The 18,871-nt window shown below is 45.0% G+C and overlaps 1 protein-coding gene across 1 annotated transcript in view; it reads right to left on the bottom strand.

Annotated features, from left to right (window-relative positions):
• The window catches only part of cUnh10orf90 (chromosome Un C10orf90 homolog), a gene marked incomplete at its 5' end in the record, with an annotated part of 43,674 nt that overhangs the window by 16,541 nt on the left and 8,262 nt on the right, over positions 1 to 18,871 (bottom strand). Inside the window, 7 exons of the mRNA XM_083787478.1 lie at positions 194 to 338; positions 654 to 698; positions 1,713 to 1,867; positions 3,996 to 4,124; positions 6,234 to 7,482; positions 11,386 to 11,492; positions 16,574 to 16,649. Of these exons, the coding sequence (XP_083643604.1) occupies positions 194 to 338; positions 654 to 698; positions 1,713 to 1,867; positions 3,996 to 4,124; positions 6,234 to 7,482; positions 11,386 to 11,492; positions 16,574 to 16,649 (1,906 nt within the window). The remainder of the gene's footprint in view (positions 1 to 193; positions 339 to 653; positions 699 to 1,712; positions 1,868 to 3,995; positions 4,125 to 6,233; positions 7,483 to 11,385; positions 11,493 to 16,573; positions 16,650 to 18,871) is intronic.

An 18,871-nucleotide genomic window follows, 5' to 3' on the forward strand; every position in this document is an offset into this window, starting at 1 on the left:
TACAGTGACAAATTGAAAGACAAGAGAGATCAACAGGCAGTAAGTAAGTATGTTTGCGTGCGTGCGTGCGTGCGTGCGTGCGTGCGTGCGTGCGTGCGTGCGTGCGTGCGTGCGTGCTGGCATACAGCCAGTGCAGCTGCATGGAGACAACAATAAGTGGCACACAGTGGGTGAGCGGGGTGAGGTACGGTACCAGTCTGAGCAGCGTGGTGGCCGCGGGGGGGATGATGGCGGCCTGCCTTGGGCCCCAGTATGGCGTCTGACCGCGGCTCCAACGACACCGCCGCCTCCCTCCTCCTCCTCGCCTGGGTCTTCTGCTCCAGCTCTCTCACTCTGCCCTGCCAGGAGAGGGTTTCATTGATTGGTACTGAGTACTTTATTAACAGTTTGCAACAAAAAAAAGAGCACAGGAAAGTGTAGTTCAATGCAAGGTCTGGTAACGGTAACTAAAAGCTGGATGTAGAAGACTGAAACAAACTGAAACAAACCGGGACCCTTGTTCATTTAAATCCGATATATTTTTTAAATACAGTAGTGGAAAGTCATTAAGTACATGTAAGTACAAGTACAAGTACAAGTACAAGTAGGCCTATACTCTGCTTGAAATCGTGGAAATCCCGAGCCTACCGCAGTATGGGTATGGTTTACTGTACCTGGGAGCGACTGATGAAATCTGGCCTGGACTTCTCCAGAGCTTCCTGCATGCCAAAAAAAGGAAGAAAATCAGACCCATCTGAAATTAGTGGTGCTGTTGGGGTGTCGGACTATTGGCTGTCAGACTATCGGTTGTCATACTATTGGCTGTTGGGACTATTGGTTGTCAGACTATGGCTGTCAGACTATTGGTTGTCAGACTATGGCTGTCAGACTATTGGTTGTAACTTGTCAGACTTTTGGCTGTCGGACTATTGGCTGTCAGACTGTTGGTTGTAACTTGTCAGACTTTTGGCTGTCGGACTATGTAGTCTGTACCGCACTGTGCTCTGTGCAGGTGTTACACTAACACAAAAAACTCAGCTTCTTTGTACACAGTGTGAAGCTCAACAGCACCACCTTGTCACCTGTTGCTACCCGAAACAGACACACATTGCTGTTCCTTGGAGTGGCTGCACCACTCAAAAAGGGCAGAAAGATGCACCATGAAATAGTAATAAAGGTAGCACTATCATGGCCTGGGCCGTGGCTCAGCGGTTTAGCAGACAAACAACACAGGACAGACAATGCCAGAAGGAGCTGTTTGTAATATACTGTACTATCACTGCACTTTAATGGAAGTAAATGCAAATCAAAACGACATTCAAACTGTGGACATTGATTCCTTTATTCTGCGTACATCCAAAGTCTCTGGGTGCATCAGTGGGTGCATCAGTGGGTATGTTGGCTAAGATAGAAATGTGTGGAACCAACAAAAGAGCCACAGCACTGTCTGCTTGCATAGGAACCTCTGCGGTTGTGAGAGAGCATCGGTGCTGGCCCATTTGTTACTGACACGCTCATTTTGTCTCACCGACACACTGTGGTGTGTTTCGTATAAGCCCGGGAGGAAGATGGGAATAGGATAAACATTGTCTATCACAGCGTGAAATATTCTGCATAGAATATTATGGCGAGAGTTTAATGTTCCTGTGGAGAGCATTAAGCCGTCAGCCTTAGTCTCTCATCAGAAAGTTATACGGAGCGGAGGAAAGGAAAAGTTTGTTCCGAAAGCATACCTGAAGCGAAACAGCTGTGTCTGCTCTTCTGTTTGGATCAGGACTCAGGGGAACAAACCCGGCATGGGGCGGGTCGAGGTGGACTGCACTGGTTCTCTGTTGGTCTGGCCTTTGAGCCGAGCGTCTGGCCTTTTCCCTGCTCCTAGCACATCCTGCTATGAAGACAAATAACAAAAACCAAATAACTATGTTACACTCGCTGAAAATAGCAGATGTACAAGCTCGCAACGCTTGTAGCCATGATGGGGTCTATATTAAAATAAAATTTAAATATATATAAAACTGAAGAAAAAAACAAAACGCATCAGAAGAAAAATATTAGTCACCAGAACCACTGGTTTTAAATTAGTCTAGCACGGTTAGACTTGGCCAGCTAGCATGGCTAGAAATAAATAGCTAGGCCTCATAGGCACAAATTACAATTAACCCATTTTGGGGCGGGAACCCCTTTTGGTGTTAGCATTATGTTATGCTTTAGCTATTGAAAAATAGCAGATCTACAAGCTCATAGCGCACCACCGAGTGGCGCGCTACGAGCTTGTAGGTCTGCTATTTTTGAAAAATCGAAGAACGACTGACATAGAAACATAGCTTTTTCAGAAAACTGTCAGGATGTAGAAGACATTTTTTTAATCTGATCTCAGGTCAAAATTGGTTAAAGTTTGGTCTAGGGTGCATGGTCACTCCAAACTTTAATTCTGCCAATGCTTTTCAATGGGAACAGAGCTTTTTTTTTCTTTTTTACATCCACAATTTATGGCAACAAACCGCTCAATTCCCATCGGCATTGGCAGAATCCGCACTCACCATCACAGTTCGGTGTGACTGCACAGATAACAAAAAAAGAGTTGCCAAATGGAAGTTACACTTTTAATAATTAAAGTGTAATTTTCATTTGACAACTTCTTCTTTTACATATATTATTTACATATAGCTTGGTTTCACTCCGTTGCGTGTAATTCACAGAGGGCCTTTCCACAGTAATTCACCGTAGCCTCAGTTTCAGGTCCGCCACACCACATTCTTACCAATGAAACAAACGAACACAGTTGTGTGAGAGAAGCAATTTCACTTCATCAATATTAATTAAATCATAGCTGCAGTGCACCTCTGGTCCTCTGCACTGCAGCTATGCCTTTAATGTCTTTCTGACATTAGAATGTTAACCGTCTTCTGGTCAGTGGTGGAAGAAAGTATACTCTGTATCAAATACTGTTAATGTTACAAGTGTAAGTAAAAACTAAAATAGTACCGCCATTAAAATATATGTATGTGTTTTATTTCATTCATTTATTTTCATGTCTGAAAAACGTGTCAAAGTCTTTCATGGACAGCAGCTCACAACGTGTCGCATTGTGATAATAGCTTGTAGCTGCTATTTTTTAATAGCTAATGAGATAGAGTGGTATAATCATCCGAATCTGAAATGTAACTTTAAATAAAACTGTCAAATAATGATAGTGTAGAAAGAAAGTTATAGTTTTCTGACTGGGATGTAGTGGACAAGAAGTATTTAGTACTGAAAACAATACTCAAGTAAAGTTAAAGCACCTAAAAGTTTTACTGAGATGCAGTAGTATACGACACTACCTAAACTCGGCACCATTTATCTGGGGAACACTCGGCACCAATACCTAAACTCGGCACCATTTATCTGGGGAACACTCGGCACCAATACCTAAACTCTGCAACATTTATCTGGGGAACACTCGGCACCAATACCTAAACTCGGCACCATTTATCTGGGGAACACTCGGCACCAATACCTAAACTCTGCACCATTTATCTGGGGAACACTCGGCACCAGCAAGGCGGAACACTCGGCCCGCTTGGTGAGAACAGATTACAGCCCCCTGATACTAAGTGTGAAACTATAGTTTAGACAAAAAACTAACAAAAATATAAAGTTAAAAAGATGGAGCCTGAAGCGGACTTGTGCTACAGGAGGCACCACTGAGCAAGCCGATAGGCGATAAAGGCGTTGTGGCGAACAATGCCGACTCTGCGCCATTTGAGTTACTTCCCGATAGGGACAGAATCGTAAATCATCGCCCCTCTCGTCTCGGTAACCCAAGACTTCAAATGTTTGTCGCCTTGGTAGTGAGAAGAATGCGTCGTATTCCCTAACCCTAACCCTTGGTAGTGAGAAGAATGCGTCATATTCCCTGGGCAGAGTAGATTCTGGTGGTCAAAAACACCTGGCTGCTGCCAACCGTTCCGTTATCGCGAATTTATGACCATCGGTGCCGTGGTACTTTCTTCTATTCAGTAATAATACTGAACCTGTGTTTCGCTGAGGCGATGATGATGATGATGTCACAGGGTTGAGTCGTCGTTGGAGTTTGATGTTAGCGATGATGGCGGCCGCGTTGGCGGCGAGGATGTCCTCCGGCGTCTGCTGTTTGTCGGGATCTGAAACGCCAGAGAGAGAGATCTTTTAATCTGTGACTTCTAATTCATGACGTTTAGAAAACACTTCTGTCATCATCAAGCGCTGCCACCATGTGCTTACTTCACTTTCATGGAAGTGCAGAGGGAAGAGGAAATGGATCTGGAACACACACGGACGACTGACTCTCTGCAATCACTTGATGATTGACTGGAGTCTGGAGTGCATTAATGATCGACTGAACTGCATTAATGATGTTACCTAATACACAAATTGAACGTCGCTGTCAATATATCATGCTCTGCGATGCTCCTTCATCTGTATGTTTAAGGCAAGGCAAGGGAAAACGTTTGTTTGTATATAGCACATTTCAACAACAAGGCAATGCATTGTGTTTTTCATACTGTAAATCATTAAGCAAACCCATTATAAAAGGACTTTTGAATACAATAAAGCCAAGAAGAAGAAGAAGAAGACCTATTCAGATAAAGTGTCGGTTTCTGATTTGCTATCTCTAAAGCAACAGCACAATACGAGATACATGAGAACACCTACAGTAAGACCAACATAATTGCAGTGAATAGAATACAATCTACTTGCTGGAGGCCTATCTGCTCTAACATAACCTACATAACATAAAACCTGTCTACACAATAGCCTGCCGTCTCGTTTAGAGGTAGACTTTCATCACATGTCGAGTTGAAATCCTGTAGCCGTGGGCCATAGTAATTAATAGATGATGCCCTTAATGGAAGCGATTAAAGAGTAATTAATAATTTCACACGCGGTGGCACCGTGGCACAGCAAGATGAGATCTAGCATGAAGGCGCTCAGCAGGAAAGTCCATCGGATTACAGATACAGATCTGTGTCGCTTTTAGCTTTGAACGCGTGCAAGCCGTGCATATTTGCGGTGCTTTTAATAACAGCAGCTTGAATTGTCAGTAATGAAGATTATACAGTATCATCGCTGGTGGAAACATTGCATGTCCAAAACTGTTTGTTTTCAGGAAAAGGACACACGCATGCACGCATGCACGCATGCACAGACACGCACAACACACACACAGACACACGCGTGCGCGCGCGCACTCACACACGCACGCACGCACGCACGCACACACAAGCATGCTATGTATAGCAAGGGTATACAGCAGTATTAGTGCAGAGGTATTCTGACACAACCTGGATATATTTCAAACATGGTTAGCAGCTCTTTGGAACTATTTGCCAGTAACGGAATAGAAAAAGGACTGCTGGGATTATAGATTATGCAAAAGGACATGTGGGGAAATTAAAGCAGGTGAAAATGAGAGTGTCTGTGGGTGGTGAAGGAGAGGGTGGGGAGTGGGGGGGGGATGTTTTTTGACAAAGCAGCCGCCAACGCAGATATCTGCCAGAGCCAACGGCGGGCCGCGTTTCAATTACTACGGCAGCGGCGGGATGAAAGTATCATCGTCTCATCTCGACACAAACGTCAGTCAGAAGGTGAAGAGAGTGGAATCAACCCTGTGATGAGAGGAGTTGCATAATAACTTCAGGAGATGAAACGCGTATGTGGAGGGGTGTACGTCAACGCGTGTGTGTGTGTGTGTGTGTGTGTGTGTGTGTGTGTGTGTGTGTGTGTGTGTGTGTGTGTGTGTGTGTGTGTGTGTGTGTGTGTGTGTGTGTGTGTGTGTGTGTGCGTGCGTGCGTGCGTGCGTGCGTGCGTGCGTGCGTGCGTGCGTGCGTGCGTGCGTGCGTGCGTGCGTGCGTGCGTGCGAGTGAGTGTGTGTGTGTGTGTACATAATACTGAATGATGTTACCCAAGAGGGGAACTAGCTAAGGAGGTAGGCTACTTTCTAAGATTTCTCAAAATAGAGAACACAATTTAAAAAACAGTATTAAAAACAATGTTAACAATTTAAGCAATTTTGAAAGATACTGTATATTTTTTTAACTGACCACTTAATGTGGTGAGATGGGTGGGCCTTAATGTGGTGAGATGGGTGGGCCTCAATGTGGTGAGATGGGTGGGCCCTGATGGGTGGGCCGCAAGCGCGTTTGAGATTTTCAGGTGGGCCCTGATCAAGAAATTTTTTTGGGAACCTCTGCTGTGAAACTTGGGATATAGATTTAAAAAAAAAACTCTACCTGGACTCTTGATCAGAGTCAGAGGCGTTGACAGTGACGGTCTGAGTGGCGTTTGGAGCCGTGGTGGCCCTCTCACACTCCCATCTCCTCTGGGCTGATGCGTGCCTTCATGGGACGTCCCGTGTCTGCTGGGGAAACCGGCCGGACTCCCTGCAGAGTCGATATTGGACTCTGGCCCGACACTCAGGCTCCTGGATATAGCAGGTTGTGGCACATTCTCCTCCCGGGTCGGCTCGGCGTGTCTGTAGACCCGGGAGTAGCAGCTCAGAGGTCCCTCACCGGGAGCCGTGGGGGAGAGCTCAGGGGGTGCAGGGGGCGCCTCTACGGCTGGCGGGACACTCACGTAGAGGCTCAGTGTGGACCTGTGCAACGTGTGTCCCTCGCTCTCCGGATCAATAATGGAAGTGGACGTGTCTGTTGTCTCACAGGCCCAGCTCGTGCTCTCCGGTGACCCCAGTGGGCGACCCGAGGGCGTGGAGGAGGAGTCGAGTTCTGACGTACCCATGAGGTCCCGTTGACGCCACACGCTGCAGTCTTCCCTGTACAGTCCCTCCGTGTAGCTGTGTCTGTAGTCCGGGGGGCCGTCAGTGGGTCCTCCCACGTACGTCTCCCTGTGCTCTGTTGTCACTTTGATAATGGTGGCCTTCCTCCTCCGCACCAACGTGTCGGGCGTGCGCGGGGGCTCCTTGTACTCGTTGGTGCTGCTCGGTGGGGGACGGCTGGACGTCACGCTGTGCTCCGTCACTTTGACGATGGTGGCATTCCGCTCCATGGTGACGAGGTCGGGGTCAGGGCCCGCTGCGGAGGGGCCGTCCGGGGGCAGCGAGATGGGTAAGCTGGACGACCGTGTTAGTACCTTCCTGGAGCTGATGGTGATGGAGGAGAACCCGGCGCTGGTCTGAGGGACGAGGGTGGTCACGGCGGAGCTCGTCTCCACGTGCGAGGGCTGATAGCTTCTCTCCACTCTGTCCAAAGGGACGGTCGGCCTCACGGGCTGAGCAGCCCCTGATCTACAGAGAGGGGCGTGCGGCCTGTACGGTCCGACACCAGTGGCGTTTTGCAAGAGGAAGGACTCTGTACCCGTTGTGATGTTGACAGGAGGGCTCCTCCCGTTGGTATCAGAGCCGTCTCCGGGTTGACTCCTGGCACAGAGAGGTGGTGTCCTGTTGAAAGCCCAGCCCCTCTTTAGGGCCTGCCAGCCTAACAGCCTGTCCCCTTCGCTCCTCGTCGAGGTTAACTTCTCTGGCACCTGAAGTAGCGGTGAGACAAGGAAGATCAATCACACAAAATGCACATTAAAATGTATGGCATTATTCCCTAAACGCTCCCCCTCTTGTTTTCGCTTAGCTATAACACCTCGCCATTAATCTCCACTGATAGTCGGCATTCCTGCTCGATCGGCGGGTATGCGTGACAGCGCTCGCCGCGTCTACAGCCGTTGGTGAACAAAGGAAAAGCAGCCATGTCACGCAGCATGAAATATTGACAGCGTGACATGTTCTCTAACGTAACTTTATGACAGCGCGGGTCAGCTGTGATGTTCTCCTCCAGGGCCAGCGCTCACATGACTCTCTCCTCCACGCTTGACACAGCCCAAATGCCCCGGCAGCATCAGTAAGCAAAGCGAAAGGCAGCAGGCCGTATAGAATGACAATGAGACTCTCTCTAACCAGGGGGGACGTGCATCAGGCACAGAGCCAAAAGGCTCTCTGCCCTGTAGGCAGTGGTTCTCAAAGAGGGGTCCTTGTGGTGGGGGGGTCTCCAGCTAAATGAGGAACAGTTCAACCACTTAATCCCCATTTAAATAAAATGGCAAGAATAGAGGGTATGCACATGCATGAAGTGAGTGGCAAATCGAGCGAGTGGCAAAGTGAATTTAAACTTTGTTTAATGCAATCAGATAGGACTTTTTTTGTTTGGATGTATGGGCCGTCAACTTAAGGCCAGAAAGTAGTTTTTTGCCACTCAGTAGGCGTTTAGGTGTATGATGATGATCTCACGTGCATAGCCTCTATAGAGCGTCGCAGTCCCTCCCCCTTTCAGAACGAGTGGCCCAGGAAATGAATCCCAATGCATTTTTCCCATTGGCATTTCAAAACGTATTTATTTACTGTAAAGACCTTTTAAGCCTCGTACGAAGCCAACTCTTGTCGTGACAAATCATGACAACACACATTTTTCGGGCCAAACAAAGAATTAGGAAGTAGAAAAAAACGGCAGGTTACAACACTTTTATTGTTGTTTTTCTTCTTTGTAATTATTTGTTTGGTCCAAATTTAAAATATTGTGTGTGTTGTCATGATTTGTCACGACAAGAGTTGGCTTCGTACGACGCTTAAAAGGTCTTTAAATAAATACGTTTTGAAATGCCTATGGGAAAAATGCATTGGGATTAATTTCCTGGGCCACTCGTTCTGAAAGGGGGAGGGACTGCGACGCTCTATAGCAGATATTCAAGCTCACAATGCATCGCGATGAGGCATGCTTGTTTTGTCTTATGACATGCACACAGTCTCCATAGACATATAAAGGTAGACGCCTCTTCCAGCCCTGCAGGGGCATCTGTATCTCAACGGAAGGTAACCGTAGCTCTATAAGAAGGCAACATGGAGGCAACGGCGATGACAATGTGTGATTGGATTGCATTGCCAACCTTTCCCAGAAATAGCGCTGTTCGAGTAAAAACCTAAGTTAACAATTCAGTATCAAATCTAATCAAATCTAATTAAATCAAATCCGCTATTGCAATTCGCTCTATATTGGCATCGAACAGTCGGCAATTAGACGACTGCAATTGGTCCAGAACACTGCTGGTCATCTATTGACCGGTACTAAACGATTTTAAAGTCCTCTTATTTGCTTTTAGATGTTTAAATGGGCATATCTCTCTGAGCTCCTGAAACCCTACACCACAGCTAGAGCTCTGGGACCAGCTGATCCTGTTACTGCTAGAGGGCAGAATAAACCCTACACCACAGCTAGAGCTCTGGGACCAGCTGATCCTGTTACTGCTAGAGGGCAGAATAATTAAGAAGAGCACTAGGGGGCGCTTTAACCCCGTCTATAAATGTATTTAAGTCTCACCTTAACCAATTTTGACCCGAGATCAGTTTCTAAAAATGTCTTCTACATCCTGACAGTTTTTTGAAAAAGCTATGTTTCTATGTCAGTCGTTCTTCGATATTTCAAAAATAGCAGATCTACAAGCTCGTAGATCTGCTATTTTTCAATAGCTAAAGCATAACATAATGCTAACACCAAAAGGGGTTCCCGCCCAGAATGGGACTCATCTATTTTCCTTGGCTTTTAATCCCACTTGAGTCCATATAATGTTTGTTTTATCTTTTCTTTTCTTTTTAATCTTTCATGCTTATATTTTGCTCCCTGTATCATGTCAACATTTCTTGTTTGTATTTGGTGTTTTCTTGCTTGCCAATTGCCACTGATCTGTACAGCACTTTGGACAACCTTGGTTGTTTTAAACATGCTTTATATGTAGCTGTGTGGGGTGAGTTTAGTGAATGATAAGGGGACGTCGCAGGACAACAGCAGTAGCTGTGTGGGGTGAGTTTAATGAATGATAAGGGGACGTTGCAGGACAACAGCAGTAGCTGTGTGGGGTGAGTTTAGTGAATGATAAGGGGACGTCGCAGGACAACAGCAGTAGCTGTGTGGGGTGAGTTTAGTGAATGATAAGGGGACGTTGCAGGACAACAGCAGTAGCTGTGTGGGGTGAGTTTAGTGAATGATAAGGGGACGTTGCAGGACAACAGCAGTAGCTGTGTGGGGTGAGTTTAGTGAATGATAAGAGGACGTTGCAGGACAACAGCAGTAGCTGTGTGGGGTGAGTTTAGTGAATGATAAGAGGACGTTGCAGGACAACAGCAGTAGCTGTGTGGGGTGAGTTTAGTGAAGGATAAGGGGACTTTCTGGCCTTGACAGCCCATTCATCCAAACAGAAAAGTCCTTCGGTTGAGTGATTTCGGTTGAGTGATTTCCAACGAGCGCTTCCAAACTCCAACACTCCATGTTGCTCAATGTTTTGCCACTGGGGGGGCGTGTCCTGATGGGAAAATCATGCATGTGCATACTCTCTATAGGAGACTGTCCAGACTGAGTAGCGCAGTGGCATTTTCAGATCCACGGAACACATAGAATCAACTATGATCTTCTTCCGCCATGAGGGTCTCTGGCCCCAAATCTGTATCAGTTTGGGGTAGTAATAGGTAGGCTATCAGTTTGGGGTACCTTGATATGAAAACATTTGAGAACCACTGTCGTAGGCTATCACGGGTTTAATTGGGGCGCGAGGGAACACTGACGTGTCCCGGGCTATAACTGGCCTGGCCAACCAGGCCTGTCCTTGGTGTGGGAAACAAAACAAAAACAGAACATTAGCGTGGCCGGAGCTCCCTCCAAACGATGAACAAACAGGGCCTGTCGTGTTAACACACGGAGGTAATTCGGAAGGGCAGTGTGATACAAGCACAGTACAGACACACACGTACTACACTATAATTACCATGATTAATCACTGCAAAACTGCAAAAACACTGAATGCACTGTATAAATAACAACTAATGAAGTCATTCTTTGGGATCATGCGCTCCCATAATCCTCTGAGCTGAACCTACAGTACAGAGTGTGTCATTATTGTGTTATGTAATTGAAAGAAAACAGCTCTGTTTCCCAACCTGTGGGGAAGTGGAAATATTTGGCTAAACACTGTAATTTTAACATTGATGTAAAAGAAAAATCACACCCGTGTGAAGTGAGGGGGCGCTCTTATCATCATACGTCATCATCTCATTCCGGCTTATCACAATTTGCCTTCTTACTGTCAATGGCATTTCATGTTTTTTGTTTACACAAACACTCAAAACTGGCCATTCATCATCAATGGCATTTAACGTCTGTGTTTACACACACACACTAAAGGCTGGACATAAGAGGGGCGCCTCTCAAAATGTGTATTTCATGGCTTTAAAGAAAAAACATAGAAAAATATTCTTTCATTAGTTTGATTGATCAAAGCCGACACACAATCAATTGACTGATCATTAAAATGACCATGGTCTTAAAATGCACGCAGCCCACCACCCATTGTTGGGGTGATTTTGTACTATAAATAAAACATAAACTGAAACGTTACCTCTTCACCGGCGGGAGTGGCGAGACAGGGAGCCTGCAGCTGCTGCTGCTGCCACGTCCTTGAGCCCACGACACTGGGATCGCTGAGACTCTTCTCCACCTCCCCGCCTATGTGTATGAAGGATAAACACATGGTGACACACTCCCAGCATACACAAACACACACACACACACACACACACACACACACACACACACACACACACACACACACACACACACACACACACACACACACTCAAAACACTCAACACACGCTCGCACAACTGACATCCCTAAGCCTGCGCGGTGAGCTGATGTTGACATTGTCAATACGCAGCAGTGTTGGAAGTTGTCCGAATTCATCATCGCCTTTATATCCCTCAATTTGAGGGCAAGCCCTCATTTTCAATGATAGCCGATCAAAATACATCCATTAGACATTAGGCTATACATTTGCAAAACCAGGGTATTTAAATTACAAAGGAACTGGAGCAGCCATAGTGAGTCAAAAACAACTAAGTTGAAACTGGAGCAATTACGGTTCAAATGTTGTGGAGCATTCCTTTGAACTGACAGGGAGCTCAGTTTCAAATTAAAATTAAAATTTTTACTTGAGAAAAAGTACTTTCCACCACTGCTAATATGTGTTGGAGTTGCAGTGCATGTGTTGACTGCATGTGTTCACAACAGCCCCCGAGAGCAAGGAGACACCATGGCTACGCTGTGTCTTAGTTGCATTTATAAGACTTTTCTTCCAATCTGATTAAAATAACCCTGATTGAAGGTTTTGGATCGAGTGTTTACATGTGGCGAGATCAATCTGATCTGATGTTTACTACGTGCCCACTTTTAATCTGCTTTTATTTTTCATCTTGTTTGAAGTTTGAACCTGACTAAAAGTGTCCATGTAAACGCAGAGCTTTGCTGACTGATACTGGCCTCTTGCCTCATACCTGTCTGGCTGCTTCTTAGGGCTTTGGCAATAGGCCTTTGCACAGCAGCCAAGTTGGACCCCTTCCTTATTGTCTCCACCAGGCCGAAGGCATGGGGGGAGAGTATGTTTTGCACTCCGTCCGTCCGTCCGTGTGTCCGTCCGTCCGTCCGTCCGTGTGTGTGTGTGTCCGTGAGCAGCTAATCTCGGCCACCGTTAACCCGGTCGATGCCAAATTTTGCACACACACTCCCTGGATGCCAACGATGAACCTCTGCCCCAAACTTTCCAGAACGGCCTGTTATAGCGCCACCAGGAGGCCGCTTTGTGCAAAACAAGTTTTTGCACAGTACACCTACAGATTTTGTCCAAACATCGCGCAAATTGGTACACAGTCTCTCTAGTTCACATCTGGCTTTTAGAGCGCCACCAGGAGGCCGACTTTTGTAAAACACATTTTTGGATATTACTCCTCCGGATTTTGTCCAAAAATCCCGCAAATCGTTACACAGTATCTCCATAGTCATGTGCTCAAGACGGATGTGTCTGATATTTCATATTCCATCCTAATTGGCTAACATTGCCTTTCAAATTTTGCAGGATTGGCCTGTTTTGAACAAAAAGCCTCAAATCATGAACGCAGCGTGCAATTTGACGTGAATTCTTTCACGCACTTTCCTACTAGGCTGAGGAATATAGCCCACCCATTTCACATTGGCCTGTTATAGCGCCACCAACAGGTGGATTGTGCATGCGTGCGATCAACACGGATCTGCACCATTTCCCATATTCCATCCTGATTGTCAAAGATTGGAACAAACAAACAAAAAACATGTTTATATTACTCCTAAACATTCCTATCCTCCTGGTGGAGACCTGTGCCCAGAAGGGCACTTTTTCTAGTTGCTGTTGTGATGGGCAGCAGGGACGTGCACACAGACATCAAAGGGGCCTTTTACCCGTCTGTAAATCAACTGCCCTCTCCAGACAATGAATGCATGGCATTTACTATATAGTGGAAGAAATGCAAATGCCACTCCTTTCCATGCCATGCCGGAAGGCAGCATTCAGGAGAATAGCTTTTTTCCGAAGTCTCCTGAACTTGGAACACATAAGCATTTTGCGTTGAACAAATGTGTTTCTATACCACATTTCCAGTAGAGTGCTTGGGTTGCGCCCCGAAAATAGCTGATCTACAAGCTCTCAATGCGTCGTAGCGCGACGCGTTGTGAGCTTGGAGATCTGCTCCGCCAGGGGGGCAGTGAAGCCAATTGTGTCTGAAGCCTGTAGGAAATCCTGACTTCCAGGTCTGCTCATGCGTAGCACGTACGACAACGCAAGCGTAAAAACAAAGGTCCCGAAAGGACCTCTACTAGCCGCGTTGATCACTGCTCATCTGAAAGGACCTCTAGAGTGCCTTATTTAATGACCATAATTGTTATGATCAATTAGCCATCCGACAAGAACCGTCACAAGACGTTTTGATTAACAACTTAATTGATCTCTGTAATGTATTATACTCGTCCTTGCGCAATGGTGGTGTACAACAACAGTATAGGCCTTGTCAAATAACTGTGAGGGCGGTGTTAAAAAAAGAGTTTAGGCCCACAAAATAATCGTTCAGGCGTGATAAGGTTCAAGCACATATATTGTTTGTTCAGTAACAGACATCTCTCCCTGTCTCTCTCCACCTCTTTAATGAACAGAAAATACAATTTCAGGTGTGTTTGCCAATTGCAGGCAATCAGGAACTTGGAAAACCCATTCATCAGCTTCAATGTTGTTATAGTGTTCCAGTTTGACCTGAAAGTGCATTGTTTGTGTACTATAAAGAGCTGTAGAGACAGGGGTCTAGACTCCTGTTACTGATCAAAGCCTCTAGAGCAGTGCTTCCCAAACCTTTCAGGTCGAGACCCAAAAGAGAGATCGGGACTCAAACAAGTGAAATAGTGCATCTGCAAAGCACACACATGTGCCGCACTGCGACCTTGGAGGTCGGCTATTTTCTCTATACTTATATCTTTGTATTCATGGCATTTCTTGGATTTGTTTCTTTGTTTTAAAATGAAAAAAAGTGTAGGAAAAGAAAATGGGATTTTTACTTGAGTCGTGATTATTAGTCTTAGAATGTCTCAACCCAACGTTTGTATTAAAAGTAATGATCTGATAATATAGGCCTACATGTGTTGAATGCAGTTCTGAAGTTAGTGTTGATCACATGAATACCAGACTTTTACCTGTATTTCTACATATCAGTATTGATACTTTTACTTAAAGAAAAAAGTAAAAGTAAAGAAAAGAAAGTAAAGAAAAAAGAACATTTAGTACTTTTTCCACCACTGCTGATTCTCTGTCCCACCAAGCAGCAAGGTTTCTTCTCAGTGATATAATCAGGGACCTATATAGGACATCAGTTGAATGCAATTAACCTTTTTTTTCTTTCTTCTCCCACAATTTATTCATTGCCAATTTCTCCCATGCAATATGTCAGTGCCAACCCCCTACTTGTTGGTCTTGGGGAGGGTGTAGTAAAGAGTCGACCACAGTGGTTCTCAACCTGTGCAAGATTTCAGGGGATGACAGTGACAATTTAAGGACATTTAAGAACTTTTTAATCCCTAAAAAAAAGACCCTGTTGTGCATGGACTTCAAGGCACAACGGAAACTGCCCATAGATCCGAAGTCCCGTTAGTCCGAACATGCACTGCTCCCGTGCTTGCGGTTAGGTTTAGATTTGCTCCCGTGCTTGTGGTTAGGTTTAGGTTAGGGTTAGAGATAGGGATAGTAATTTCGGAACAATGAACCTTCTGACTAATGACACGGCACCGGCACAACAGGTTAAATCAGTCATCTCCACAAACACTCAAAAAGAGCCTCTGTCCGGACAGTGGGGAGCTATCTGCCTTCCTGTGTAAAGTATTAATATTGTTGTGTTATTCCATGCACATGGAGGAATAACACAACAATATTAATACTTTACACAAGCAGACAGATAGCTCTCCACTGTCCGGACAGAGGCTCTCCCGATTGTTTGTGGAGATGCCTGATTTATCCTGTTGTGCCTTGATCAAGTCCATGATGCACAACAGGTGCGCAGCCACACCCAGCTCTGAGTCCAGTTCTAGTTTGACTCAGGCCAGGTGTGACTGCTTAAATCAGTCATCCTCCATCTCACAGACCATAATAGTGCATCAAAAGTAATCAACAAACTATACTATGAAAACTGAAACATTGACCAAATTGTCAAATAATATAAGAAAGGGGCAATAATTGTGAAAATAGACGATCTACACCTCGCAATATTTATCTGTGAAACCGAGTCAAAGTGCAATATCTCAACTCCTACATTCCAAGTGCTTGCTATCGGGGTGGGGGTGGGGGTGGGGGGTCCCCAGTTCAAATATGATTATTTTCTTTTAGGGTCATGGCCTAAAAAGGTCCAGACTTCAGAACCACTAAACAACCACACGTGTCCTCTGATACACATGGAGACAACAGTCACTTCTTTTCGCCTGACAGTGAGAGGCAGTTTCATTGGGATGCATTTCATTCAGAGGACAACCCGAATCATTGCCTCCTCGACTCCTCCATCCTCTGCGTCTCCTCCAGCTCCAGCTTGGCGGTGGTTATTATTATACTGTGAAATCGGTGACCCATCGAAATATGTGGCCATCGTGTGGACTTAATGGACCCATAATGTCAACGTCCCAAACGTAAATCACAGCTGCAGGTGTTGTTAGTTTACTGCCAAGCCCTAGCTTAACCCATTTTGTGCGGGAACCCCTTTTGGTGTTTTAAACATTATGTTATAATTTAGCTATTGAAAAATAGCAGATCTACAAGCTCATAGCGCGCCACCGAGTGTCGCGCTACGAGCTTGTAGGTCTGCTATTTTTGAAAAATCGTGAAAATATGCCTTAAATCTTTGAATATATATTGTGTTTCAGTTTTTAACTCAAATCTTTGCTTCTGGGAGGTCCCTGGAACAACATATTTTCAGATGGGGGTCGGCGGCATTGTACATATATATTATTTTTGAGGTCCTTGACATGAAATATTGAGAACCACTGAGGTTTTTCAGAATAAATACATTTTAAAAAATGATTTTTTTTTAATTCGACGTCAGTCCAAAATGTGTTAACTGCAGTTCCGTCCTAACTCTATAGGTTTAACTCTGTTTAGTGTTGATAAACGATCAGTGGTTCACTGATGGCCATCTGTTAAAGAGGTGAGGTTGAGCTATCATCAGATTCATAGAGCTTTATTTTATACATACCCAGATGTCGGCAGCCATTGGCGCTGCTGACTGGAGCCCTTTGCAACGTCGGAGCGATGGGTTGTTTCAATTTAACCTGTGGAATAAATTAAAAAGGAGTAAAAGAAAAACAAAATACCTAAAAATAATACTTAAGTACCTGTGATACCTTGTGAACCGGACATTCTGCAATATGAGTACTTAATACTTTTGGTACTTTAAGTACATTTTGATGCCAATACTTTTGTACTTTTACTCAAGCACATTTAGAATTACTACTTTTCTTTTTCTACATTGCCGATATTTTTACTTAAGTGAAGAACGTGAATACAATTTCCACCACTGCAGCGCAGTGCCTCTGCCAAAAGATATTGCATTATGAAAAACAGAATTAAACATTGTTCATGTGATACATGATACATTGTGTGTGTGCGTGTGTATGCGTGTGTGCGTGTGCACTAGATACTATTGATCAATATTTCTGCGATAGTGAGAGCTTCTTTGTATTCAAGTTAACTCTCACTGAAGGGCAGGAGGCAATCACATAGCCCCCCAAAGATTGTCTGTTTTAATCTAGTGGTGCAGTTGATCATTTCTCCTCCCTGAGGGCCGGGGGTGAACGCGGGCCAGAGAAGAACTGCCTGCACGTCAGCGAGTGTGTGTGTGTGTGTGTGTGTGTGTGTGTGTGTGTGTGTGTGTGAGGGCCCTGTGAACGAGGGCCAGAGAAGTGATGTACGTACACTGCCTGCCCATCAGTGTCCCTCCCTGGCAGACCAGCATTGGTGGAAAGAAGCACTCACATTTCTCACTAAGAGAAAGCATCAATACTGCAATGTAGAAACACTGCATTCTACAAATGTCTTCTAAATCCTGACAGTTTTCTGAAAAAGCTATGTTTATATGTCAGTTGTTCTTCGATTTTTCAAAAATAGCAGACCTACAAGCTCGTAGCGCGCCGCTCATATGAGGTACTATGAAGCATTGTGAGCTTGTAGGTCGGCTATTTTCAAATGGCCGAAATAGGGATGAAGTAAATGTGTGTTTTGTAATAGTAATCAAAATCTACAAAGATTCTACAAAATGACGTTTTCAAATAATTGTAGTGGAGTAAAAGTACTGAAAACTGGAAATACTGGAAATTGATTTAATCAATATTTAGCCCATATATGGAGATCCCTGATGTCATCAATATTGATTGGCCAGCAACTCTACATCTGACCCTAAACCCTTAGATCCCCATTTATGGAGCTGACCTGTTCTGACATTCCATATGTTGATCCTTCCCCATCCGTCCTTCCTCTTCGATGTCTCCCTTTTCACTGATACCTGTCCATTTAAACTCTAGACGGTCCTGGCCCAAAGTTATTACTGCAGCCGCGAAAAATAGAGTTCTTAACAGGCCCGAAAATTAAGAGTTCTTATAGGTCTTACTGGTACTATCTATACACTACAATTATTTGACAGCTTTAGTTACTTAGTTGATACTAGTTGATTTTGTACTTGAACTCGAAGCGGAATTCAGCCTTTCACTTGTAGCAGAGCATTTTTATTTTGGCGGTATTGCTACTTCTACTGAAGTTTTTAAAAAAATGGAAGAACTTCTTCCACTACTGCGGGCAAACCTATTAATTTCAAAGTCATCTCATCAGTGCATGGAGGTAAAAACTCCCATCGACATCCAGGCTTGCACGTCGACATGCTTTCTCTCTGGGCATCGCAGCTCAATCTCTGCCGCCTCTCTCTGCCGCTCCAAATGAGTCGTAAAACCTTTTCAGAGTGCAGGGGGAGTTCCTGCAGTGTAAGCTGTTTTCAAAGGATGCCAGCAGAGCACCGCCTTCTCCCCGGGCAGCCGAGACTTGACTACTAATGGCTCTCGTGGCACTCTATTTTTTTATTTTTTTTCTCGCCTTGTGTCGCCTTGTATCACCTCCATCAGAAAGCCCTTCTTTTACCACCCCCACCCCAAGGTATTTAAAGCTGTCCCTGCCTCCCTGAACTCTAGAATCACAATCAGACATCCTGAGAGGGTTTTGAAGCCTGATATATACCGTTGATTATTGTCTAACATCGAAGATTGCCGCTCTACTCTACAACACTGGTGCACAACAAAGTATACTAAGGCCTTGAAGTTATACTTAATTGCCAGAGATGCATTTATCGCTTAAAATCATTTAAATATTATCTATCTACGTTATATCTACAGTAGGCTATATTAATTCACGCCACGGAACGTCTGTCTGTGTGTCTCGGGTACACCTCGGGCACCGTCGACCTCAAACTTGCCGTGTGTGTCCCAAATACACACTGACATTCCGAAGC

This window comes from Protomyctophum parallelum (assembly GCF_964188405.1).
Source record: "Protomyctophum parallelum genome assembly, chromosome: 17".
Classification (NCBI taxonomy): domain Eukaryota; kingdom Metazoa; phylum Chordata; class Actinopteri; order Myctophiformes; family Myctophidae; genus Protomyctophum; species Protomyctophum parallelum.